Genomic DNA, 12,177 nt, shown 5'->3' on the forward strand with positions numbered 1-12,177 from the left:
ACTTACACTTCACCGTGAGATCAGGGAGCAGATATAAGATGGAAGTTTCCCTAACATGGCTTTGTATGTTAGGGAAACTTCCATCTTATATCTGCTCCCTGATCTCACGGAAAATTGTAAGTGGCTTATTATTATTACAAGTTAATACTTGTAAATACAACTTTTGGCCCGTAATTTCAATTCCCCATTTCAGCGACCAAAGAGAGGGGGGGGGGATATATCCAGTCTCTGATTGTGTTACGTTATTATGAGAGTGCTCTCATACTTTAAATTGTATATATTTATATAAATATATTTGTGCATCTGTAGCCTGTTATTGTCTCATTATACCGCTTTCTCAATGAATTGAAAGTAAATATGTGGGGGAACAATGTTCAGCTGATCTAACAGAGATACAGCGCTATGACAAAACACTCGACAGCTGATGCAGCTGTTGCCACGTAATAATGAACGGACGTCTCTTTAAAATGACCGCTCAGAGGAGAGGAGTTCTCATTTCTTTAAACGTCTGCTGCTTCCCCTCCTCTCTCCTCGGTTCCCCTCCTCGGTCCTCCGCTCGCATCTCCTGTGGGCGGGTCTAAGTCTCGAGGAGGGGAACTGAGGAGGGGAGTCGAGGAGGGGAAATTTGAGTATTGAGAAGCCTCTATTGTGTGTCTCTTTGATGTTGTTTTTATTTATTTGTCGTCATCTTGAGTATCTTTGTTGGTGCTCTGTCCCTTTGTAGTAATGTTTCATCTCTTTGTTTTTGTTTAATCTGATTGAAGTTTTGATTGTTGTCTATTGGGTTTCTTTGTTTATCTTTTGAGCTGTTTCGTATCTCCTGTAGTTATTATTGGTTTACTTGAAGATGTTTTTTGTGATGATTTTGAGTCCCTTTCTAGTTGGTGACTCCTTAGTGACATTTTGTAGTTGAAGATGAGGGGGACCCCATAAACTTAAGGCCCCTGGGCTTATACACCGAAGCCTTTAGTGATCCATTCATGAAAGTAGTAATAGTTGCCTGTGCTTTTCTGTTTTAACTGGATTCAGAAAACCAGTTTTGTGGAATTAGTATTATCATTATATTCATTGGTTTTCAGTTAGCAAGTGGCATCAAATTAAACAGTAAATACCAGTAACATCAAAGACAGCAAACACTTTTAACCCTGTTTCCCCTCCCTTTACAATATTCCTATCAACAGAGTACAGACATATCAGGTAGTACTTTGTTAAGTAAGTTAAATAAAAAAGTGAACTGTGTTTTCCATACTATATTACAAGATCACATCATTAACAAAGCAAACACTTGTAAACTTAAAGTTGGGGTGCATACCATTTCAACATCCGAGACAGGCCCAAAACTTGTCACATAAATGTCAGTCTTGACTTCAGTCACAGGACCTATTGAGCCAATGAAACAGACCAATGTAACATTTAATGCTCAAATCCTTTACATGTCACAGTCCAGCCTCAGTCTTAATCACACTTTAAAGACCTAAAGCCCAGAACACCCAAAAGACATGCAATAGCTCATCCAGAGCTGTAGTAGTGCCTTTGCATAATGGGAATGGAAAAAAATAGCTTTAACGATGTTAAACATAATCCTGTTTGATTTCCCCCCCCCCCCCCCCCCCCCCCATAAGCTGGTGTCCTCTGCATGCAACGGTGTTGACCGGCTGTTTGCAACTGTGAACCAAACGAGGCTGCTTCTTACCATGCAACGATGTGCATAACAACCAAATCCGTAGTTTGAGCACTTTCATGCATTAAGCGTTTGTCCAGCAACATACACAAGGTTATGTAACTGCAGTGGCTAAATCTAAAGCGTTGCGTGTGCAGTGACACACATGACCGTGAAGCAACATGTTCTACATCTCCCACAGGTTAACAAAAACATGACATTGTTGCCATTATTTTTTCTCTGAACAAGACATAGCCTCATCTGATGGTTATGTGGAAGTGTCTTCATCTTTAATGTTCTTTAAGGGGCCTTGCTAATCCATTAAATACGGATTAGCAATTAAGGGCTGTGCAAATACACTGACACATTGGGTAAATTCAGTGCTCAATAATGAGTTGCAGTTATCTTATCCCAATGGATGGTGTGTTTTAAGCTTGTAAGGCATACAAAAGTGAAATATAAATAATAAATAAAAAACATTGAAACAATTAAAGGGAATTTTCGAGTGTTACAGTGGTGAAATAAAATCACATTAAGGATGTGGCTTAAAGTAAGTTTACACCTAGCTACATCTATAGGTGTATTTTAACATATCACCCACAAAAAAGTCAAATAAAATATACATTTTAAAGCAGTCGCGTGATCATTGGCACACGAATATTCTAAAAATACATTTAAAATGTTTTTTTTAATTGTTTTATTTTACATAAGCCTACCTCCGAATCCAGGTCGCAGCCTGTTGTCATAACCGTCCAGAAGTCGGTCTAAAATGCGCGTAAAATTCTCCGGGTAGATCCTTTCATCCTTCTTTGTCTGTCCAGAGATTTTCCTTACACTAGAAAGGGAAAACAAATATTATGGTACCATAACTTCATTGTTTGAAAAAAAACTCTGTGTCGTCGCGGTGCCAGCCTCTTGGACAACGTCACTGGGCCACTCACCAAGTCGCCAAACACAAAAAGTAGAAGAGGGTCCGAACAAAAGCCGGGCGCATCGCTGCCACCATCTCCTTCTTCTTGGCAGAAAGCATCTTTGCATGCCATATTTCAAGCCTCTTCACATCTCACCACTGCCAGATGCCTGCCTGTGTCCCGGGGAACAGGAGGAGGGGTCCGCGGCGGCACATAGGGGGCACACAGGGAGCAAGTTCTCCCGCTCCTGAAGTCTCACACACATACACAAACACACACACGCACACACACCTTCACCCCCAGCCCCCGTCACCTCTCATCCGGATCCGAGCTGCTGCTGCTGCTGCTGCTTGCATCCACAGAAAGAAACTATCTCCTTCTCTCCCTCTCTATTTGCTTCCCTGTTACTCCCTCCCGCCCTCCCTTTCTCTCCCCTCTCTGTCTCTGTTTGCTTTCTCCTTCTCACACACACCTGGTCAGGACACAGATTAGACGTGCACTGCTTTGAAAATGACTTCACCAGTCACATCTCTGACCTCCTCCCGCCTCTGAAACTAGAAAGAAAAGGACGTGGGTAGTAATAGGTGTTTTCTCCTAAAAATCAAAGCATTACAGGTTTCATGACCTTTCAAAAATACCTTTTTTCTCTCGATTTCTTGGAGTTTTAAAGATTTATTTTCCTAAATGGGCTCCTTGCGTGCCCTTTGACCCCCTGCTTCAATCAGCGTCCGTCACTCCCGTCGCTATGTGACAGTGCAGCCCAGCCTACATGTTGAACTAGTTTCAGGAATGCATTGGTGGCGAGCGCCTGTATTAAGATTCAAATGGGTCAGTCTTGTCGCAATACGCAATCACACACACATATACACACACACACACACACACACACACACACACACACACACACACACACACACACACACACACACACACACACACACACACACACACACACACACACACACACACACACACACACACACACACACACAGGTACTGTAGAGGAACTGGGACAAGCCACATGCTGCTTCACAGATTTCTCTGCACCTGGGACAAGCGCAAGACCTTCACTCTTTGTGTGTGCGTTGTGTGTGTGTGCGTGTGAAGGTGAAGTGCGGTTAAATCTTGCAGGATAAACAAGATGTCTCTGGGTTCCACCACACTGGCTTTTCTGATTAGTTTTGAAGTGCATACAGTTAAAAGAAACACACGCGCACACACACACACACACACACACACACACACACACACACACACACACACACACACACTCAGAGACAGACAGGACTAAAACAGAAGCCACTTAGCGCGAAGGAATGCTGAGGAAACGTTTTGTTGATACGTTACAAGCTGAAGTCATGTCGAGAGTCTTATAACGCAGCCCCCCTGCACCGCCGCCCACCCCGGTCCTCCCACAATGCTCCAGTGCAGGGCAGCTCTGTGGGGGATGAGTAATATTCATGCTCTTTGTGAGGGCAGGAATTCATCCAAGTGATGTTTCTTTTCTTTCTTAGACACTTCATTACAATATGTTCTTTTCATGGGATCACTTTCAGCACATTGTAAGGAACAATGCTCAGTCCAATGTGGAAATGTCACACTTTTTAGAAAAATCTTATTATGCCACATTGACCTTTCCTTGTAAATATTAAATGTAATATTGTGTTAACATTTGTGGTGCCAGGAGCTCTAAAGATTTGTTACAGGTTCGTAATTTCATTTCTGTTATTGTAGGCTACTCTATCGTGTTTTCTCTCCAATACAGTTTGTCCTGAGATCCCTTGAAAACAGGTTTTTCTGTTTATATGCCCTGCAGCAGAAATAACTGCTATGGTAACCTAGTTGTGTATCAGTGTGAGCGCATCAGTGTGTGGAGTAGCAAGACAAGGTGAGGCACAGCTCCCTGATGCTGCTGTGTTTTGTTGTGAGAGGTTGAGGGCCACGGCAGCAGAGGGACGATACATTACCTCGCGTAGGATCCGCGCGGGGCCCGATGACAGCCTTCAGAGAGTCCCAACCTGACTTCACACACGCACACACACACACACACACACACACACACACACACACACACACACACACACACACACACACACACACACACACACACACACACACACACACACACACACACACACACACACACACACACCACACACACACACACACACACCACACACACACACACACACACACACACACACACACACAGCTACTCCAGGAGAGCTTGTTAGCTGGAGCTCATGCCACATGAAAGACTGCTGTCTTTACAGTATGGCAGTAACAGCGAGATCTCATTAACTTTGGGGATACAGATTTGGAGACTAGCAGTCCAATACGCCTCGTTATTATTATTTCCCTCAATGGTAAACAGAAGTGGAACTTTGACTCAAGTAAAAGTATGAGGTCATAATATACCTAATTTCAGTATTTTCTATGATATTATCACTTTTAGCTCCAAACAACATACATATATGAGGTATGATCCTAAACCAGCACATCTATAATGAATTTTGCTTTCTGACATAGTCCATGCAAAGTCATCCAAACAGTTATTTTCCATCATTTACTGGCTTTGTGTGTCTACCAAGGGGTAGTAGAGTGGTATAGTGACAACGTCATTTTCTAGGCCGACCCTAAAGTAAGCATCGACAAAAAGCAATGAGATTTTCCCATTGGAATTCTGTATATTTCAGAAATAAGATCTGTGGCAAACACACACTCATGATACTTACACATTTTGTTCAGCAGAATAATATCCACATATTGACACCACTTTATGATTTTTAAAGGATAAATGCAATTGCCAGAAGTAAAAAGCTAATGTAATGCTATTAAAACTTCATCATCGCTAAGCTAAAGGCGGTCTTGTGTCGAGGTGATGACTTCTGGTATTCTCTTTAAGTCACTTGTTAACAACCAACGTTTGAATGACACATACTGTAGAAGCTTCGGACATTCACACTTGGGATAATCACTGATGTTGGAGAACATCATTTGAAAATCTCTTAAGCGCAAGGGTGTAACTTTGGTTTGAGAAGTGGGGGGGGACACAAAACAGGGGTCCTCCATCCGCAATGAAACATTTTTCTCAATTTAATTCCATTTCCTGCCTTTCTACAAATATATTAGGGACTATGGTGTTAAAAAATCCAAGAAAAATGTGTAGTGTTATAATGAGGAGAAGATTTTTTTTCTTTACATTGAAGTTGAATGCATCAATCTGGTGCACTTTGAGAGCAACATTAAGAGATGTATGGATACAGCTCTCAACACTCATATGAAACAGAACTGTATATATTTCAATATTCCAAAAACCATTAGAATATGCTCACAACCAATAACACATCATTGATATACTCCTCTCTCCTCTCTTTATCTTACCTAGTCTGCATTCTTTCTTTTTATTTATGCATATTTTACTAATCACTCCCCTTTTAAACTGTGTTTTTTATTTTTTACCGACATTGGAATGATTTCTTAACTTATTTTGAGCAACTATATTAAATATATTGAAATATTTGTTTACATAGATGACCAAACCGTTTGAGACCCACTGAGATAACTTAGACCAAAGTTTACAATCTAATCACTCAGCGAGTCCTTTACATCACCTAAACTGACGTTATCTCAGCCTCTCAGTCTGACAGGAGAGGACTCTCCCTCTCCTTATTGTTGAAACAGCTTCTAATCTCTCTCTCTCTCTCACAAAATCACACACACAGACGCTCCTCCGTGACGATGACCGCTTGCGTAAACAAATAATAATAAACACATTTGAAAAGTGGGGGAGACACAAACAGGATTTTGAAAAGTGGGGGGGACATGTCCCCCCTGTCCCGAGTGGAAACTACGCCCATGCTTAAGCGTGTGTTAACCACGGACCTTATTTCAGACATGTACAAATAAACGTTGACTTCGAGACGAGAGAATTGGAATTGGTAAAATGTTAAGTTATGTCTCGGTTTTAGATCTTGTTTCTGCACCACTCTGTTGTTGCAACTTCAGCATTCATAAGATGGCAGGTGGAGATGGTGTTCTTTTAGAAGCTTAGATATATCAGCCATTCAAAGTCTCATTGGAGCAGGTAACTCAAACCATAAGGTAAAAGCTGTTCCATTTCATGCTTGCTCAATTTCACAATAAAAGCCTCTGGCAACTGATCAGCAGGTCACTGCATCTCTTGCCTTAGTGTGTTGGATCTTTATAAAAAAACACACAGCTCAAATCTACTGCCCACACTGTATTTGCCTGAATGCAGAAAGCCAAAATCTCTTCTCCTGTCTGGTTTAGCCTGAATAGCATAAATGAGTGAATCACTGTCAAAATACTCACACTTTTGACACCCTTCATAAAAATGTTAGTGTAATTGTTCTCCCTGAATTTGTTTTCTAGGCTGTTATGAGGAAAGATTGCTGTAATGGCCAGGTAGGGAAAAAGCATCCCTATTGTGCTGGGGATTACGATTGATGAGGCTCATTGTGGCAGTGCAGGAAGCTAATGAGTCAGAACCACGAATCAAGCTGTCGGGAAATCTCACCGCCCAAAAAAAAGCCCAACGTGACATCTTCAACACCAAACAAATGCAGAGGAAGAGACACACAGACTGAAAAATCAGACACCAGAGAGAGGAGCTTATGCCACTGCTTTACTTCAGCTCTAATTCATTTATTTAAAACGCATTTCAGCTTAACCATGCACCAATGACAGTCTGAAAGTGAGTGTCAGCACATTTACAGACAGACAAAGAAGTGTGTAGCAGTTAAGGCAGAACTAAACCTCGGCCTCTTCAATCATCTGCCTTTCTACTTCAATTGGCAAACTATTTTTAACACATCAGGGACCACATATAGGACTTTCCTTTCAGTACCAATAAAAAACCCCATTGAACCTGATAACAAGTCCGACAAAACTTGTAACTAAGTAAAAAAATATAGACCTGTAACATCCGACTGTTAAAGCTGACTATACCAAAGTCAACCACTTAAATGTTATTTACCCGTTGAATGGCCATTGCCAGTAGTCATCCAAACGATTGGAACGGTTCAGAGGGGGAAAACGTAACTGCACCTAGCAGAAGTAAAAAAAAGGTTGCCGTTTCAAGCATTGTGTTGATATCTTTATTTAGATTTAGGCAACAAATCTTCTTGGTAAGGTTCAGAAAAATCATGGTTTGGCTGTAAATAAGTAGGAGGCTGATAACCAACGATAGTGTCCATCCAATCTTCTGACAACATCCGAAATACAAGGCTTTGGCAACTACCCACTGGGTCAATTGGTAGATGCTCCAAGTTTAAAACTGTATTAATAGAATCGTTGTCCACTGGGGAAAGCAGAATAGGATTTAACATTAAGCTCTCAGTGAATAAGGTCTAAGAACTTTTCCGCCCCTGATTGCAATATTTGAGTCATATAAATGTCTTGTTAAAAAACATGGTAAATGTTTATTTAAAAAAAATGTTTGAGTCTTTAAAGATGTACAAAGCAGACTCTTACTCTACTTACGTTAGAGGGAGAAGGAGAGAGACTGAAAGGAGTTTCTGGCAAGTTTAGATTTGTGTTCACTTTGGACACAGCCACAATAGTTCATTCCTTTTACTTCCAGTCGTTATGCTCAGCTAGGCTAATTACCTCCTAGCTGTAGAATTCAGTTTATGACCAAATACTAAAGACAATTCACACTTTTTTATAGCCCATGGAATTAATTTAGTTGTCCGCTACTTATGGAAGTAGAGCTACAAACAACTCTCTGCAAATAAGGGAGGGTCCTTCTCTCAGGGGCATTGTTTCTATTATTCTGCTAGTATTCACTAACACTGCATATTTGGACTGGGTTTGAATTTATACTAATGCGACAGTGGAGAATATTGTGTCCTTTTAGAAAAACAACAACAAAAGTGGAACTTCTGCTGCCATTTCTCTCATTGAGTAAGATTTGTTCTGCCTTTAAAGTAGCACTGCAAAATATGTCTCAAACCAGACCAATCTAATTTGGTAGTTAACACATGTTCCCCATGTTAAACTATGGCTTAATGGAGAACAAGTGAGGAAAGTATCCAGCAAAGCCGCACGTACATGCCTAGCTTTGTTAAATGTGCTGAAACCGAAGAAAGAAGATCTTCCCTCAGCTTGAAGACAGCATGTTGTTTGGTAGCTGACCTCTGTCCTCCCTGTAGAGGCGGAGGTGGCGCCAAAAGTAGAATCTCCCCTCCGGGTTAAAACAGCATTAAAAAAAAGACTTTCACTGACGTACAAGTCTACAAAAATATCATGCTCATCCATGTTCAGAAGAAATAAATATTGACATGAATCCTTTCCTTCGGGGTTGTAGTTACCACCTCATAGCCCACATCGCTGTTGGCCAGCTCCAACTTTTATAATGACTTTGTAGAAACAATAGCAAGATGTTACTACAACTGATATTGATTGACAGATCATACTCTGGTTGATCTGTCAATCAGAGTTTATTCTATGTCAAATCTGTTCCTGGTTCTTCTAACCCTAACCCTAACCCTTAACCCATTGCCGAAAAGATTAAAAGTTTGAAAAAGTCCTGCAAGAGAATAATATTTTTGAGAAAACAATGGCCTAATACCCTATCTTCTATTCTTCAGTGAAATTGCCACCCACAATCATGAAAAATGAAGTTGTCCTATTCAAAGGAGGCATCATCCTGAACCATTATCTACTCATAAATCTCATTGGGAGTCATTTATGCTTCACAATGCCCTAGTAGCCTCTCATGCACTTCGGTAAGCCTGCCCACCCATTACATGCAAGTACTCAACAACACTTGAGTGCCCTATAATGTACAGATGACAAATGTCCCTATTTCTAGACAATTCTGTCACTCTTGAAGTTTAGGTCTGGGCCGTAGAGCAACTGGAAACCAACCAAAGTGGTGGGCACATCACCTCAAAACTGCTTCATGAAAAGTAGAACTTTATCTTTCATTTACACTCTATCTTTAGCCAAATAATAATACACGTCTACTATACCCTAATGCCCGGTCCCACAGCACCCTTTTCCCTGATGTCCCGGCTTCTAAGTATAGGCATTTGCATTTAAAAAGATTACTTTGGGTTTTCGGGAAATATTCTTTTTTTTTCCATCTGCAATAAAACTCATGCGTGGCTTTTTAAGTTTCTGTGAGAAGGTACAGTATGCTGAACAGTGAAAATGTCTCAGCTCAATTATTCTTTAAATACACCTTCTCCAATGCACAGGATTTAATGCATTTTTCTTAATGTGGTTAAACTGCTATGGCAGCAAGTATGTACACAATGTTTGTTATAATCACACTTGTATATAACACTTGATAAACATTCAAATCACCACATGAAAGTTCAACCAGCTATCAGTATGAAAGCATGCTCACCTTTTTTAGTGAAACTGCTACTGTTGCCATAGAAATACAGTCCATGCACTCATTTATAATTGTCAGGATGACATCTTGGGAATAGTTCAACATGTTGGGAAATACGTATTGACTCTGTTCTTGAGAGAGCGAGAAGAAAATTGATTCCACTGTCATGAATGTGCATTTAGCTTAGCTTAGTTTAGCATAAAGTCTGGCAACAGAGAGAAACAGCTATCCTCGGTGCCTAGGAAGATTCCTAACTTAGTGAAATTCCCGGAAAGTACCTAGCTGTCAGCGATAGTACTATAGGAGCTGTTGTATTCTAGATAATATCAAAGGAGCTTCAGTTTTACTTTATTATCTCCTTTAGCTAAAGGACACTTGACCCTCCTTTACAAAAGAAAAAGGAGATAATGCTGTCCCACAATACCTTGCGAATGCAACATTTAACATGACACAACATTCAGCCATTCAGGGAAAGAACCAATCGTGACTGACAAAGGCAGATCATTTAAGTTAACGGTACTTATAGGCATTTGACCGTTTATGCCATAACTTGCATAGGTGCTGATTTTTTTGACAATTCGACCACAACATAGGACCCTGTAATGGCCACAACAACAGCCACACATGGTAATGTAATTAGGTGTAGTAGTTTAGGTGCACACATTGTAGCATAGTCAACACAGGTCTTTGTTTATATTTACTTAGTCCTTGAGTTACAGTGGTCCTTGGGGAGGTTCCTTCCTGGTTGGACAAAAGGTGTGGCTGAGGCCTGAGGACTCCTAAATACTGATGCAGTCAATTGGGCCAAACCATTTGCTTTAATGTCAAGGTGTGATTTGGGCTCTAAGTCTCCTTTGTAGAGTCAGTTCCTCTTAGATATCCCTTGTTTGCTATGAGGTTTGGCAAAACCACTTTATATTATAGGTTGGTTTGTTCAGTTAACATCTTGTTTAGTTGCTGTTAGTAAGCTTCTTGGTTTATTCTTTTTCCCCCTATTTGGGGTAAATAAAAACCAAATTTCTTTAAACAACTTCTGTTTCCTTGTTGCCTCACTGCTTGGTCTCTGACAGTTATTGAGTTCTAATACATCCCTGCCAACAACACAATTGTGCCTTCATGCTGCCCATTGTTCTGATGGTCGATTACAATAAATGCGCATTTTTATGTTTTATAAATTGTAATATGGAAGAACTCTTATTTAATTATGTATTTGGATCAAGGGTAGATGAAATGCTCAAAAAATGCTTTAATGTTTTTTTAATATGTTATATGCCCAATCAAACTTTTCTGAAATTAACTCTCCAACTTAATATTTGCAACAAAACAGGCTCGTAAACAGTAGCCAGCATGCAGAGGAGCACAGCTGTTGTAGGCGGTGAGCTTTCCTTTTTTTCTTAAACACAGGCGGGAAATGAGGCATTCACACATTTATAGATCATCTCTGGTGATGATTTGAAACCGTCTGTAGGGGACGTGGCCGGTGGGAGATGCAAGAAGAGGCGTAACTACTGGTGGGAGAATGTTTGCCCTGCAGCAAATGGTGTGAGTGAGAAGATACAACAGCCAATGAAGTTTACCAATGAAGATTATAGTTCAACAAGTCAAGGTAAACTACGGAAATCATGTGTTTTTATATTTCTAATTTTAAAGAGCACATAGATATTATGCTCATTTTCAGGCTAATATTTGTATTTTGTTCCTCTACTGTGACATGTTTACATGCTTTAAGGTTCAAAAAGGCATGTTCTCCCTCTGTCTGAAACCAGAGCCCAGTCTGCTCTGATTGGTTAGCTGGCCGGCACTGTTGTGATTTGTCAACCGCTTAGAGATGTCCCACCCCTTAGTATATCACGTACAATGTGTTGGACCACTAGCCAATAGAAGCGCAAGTGATATATAGTAGTGATGTCACTTTGTTATGGAAGTAATAACAGGAGTCCAATGGAGGCGTTTCAGGCAGGGGGGGAGGGAAAGTCCCTGTAGGGGGAACACATCTTGTTTGCCTTTGCAGACCATTTACATGCACCAAAACCTAAATCACACACTACAGGAAGGGGAAAGCCCTAAAAATCACAATAGGGCCTCTTTAATATCAAAGGACTTACTATTGGTTTGATTCCGTTTAATGTCATGAGACTCAATGCAGCCAAAAATGAACATTTGGGAATCAAGATCCCAGTTTGCTTCTTCTCTGCTTCCCCATTCTTCTCCACAGCAGCCTGCGCCCCCCCCCCCCCCCC

At 40.7% G+C, this 12,177-nt stretch overlaps 1 protein-coding gene across 1 annotated transcript in view; it reads right to left on the minus strand.

The window, feature by feature from the left end:
* gabra4 (gamma-aminobutyric acid type A receptor subunit alpha4) overlaps positions 1–10,655 on the minus strand; it is a 32,186-nt gene extending 21,531 nt beyond the window's left edge. Inside the window, exons 1-6 of the mRNA XM_034229198.1 lie at positions 10,639–10,655; positions 7,571–7,641; positions 3,210–3,379; positions 2,602–3,125; positions 2,377–2,495; positions 1,313–1,380 (exon numbers count right to left, since the gene is read on the minus strand). Coding sequence (XP_034085089.1) covers positions 1,313–1,380; positions 2,377–2,495; positions 2,602–2,690 — 276 coding nt within the window. The 5' untranslated portion in view covers positions 2,691–3,125; positions 3,210–3,379; positions 7,571–7,641; positions 10,639–10,655. The remainder of the gene's footprint in view (positions 1–1,312; positions 1,381–2,376; positions 2,496–2,601; positions 3,126–3,209; positions 3,380–7,570; positions 7,642–10,638) is intronic.
* Between the last annotated feature and the right edge of the window lie 1,522 nt (positions 10,656–12,177).

Source organism: Gymnodraco acuticeps, unplaced genomic scaffold (assembly GCF_902827175.1).
Source record: "Gymnodraco acuticeps unplaced genomic scaffold, fGymAcu1.1, whole genome shotgun sequence".
Taxonomy (NCBI): Eukaryota; Metazoa; Chordata; class Actinopteri; order Perciformes; family Bathydraconidae; genus Gymnodraco; species Gymnodraco acuticeps.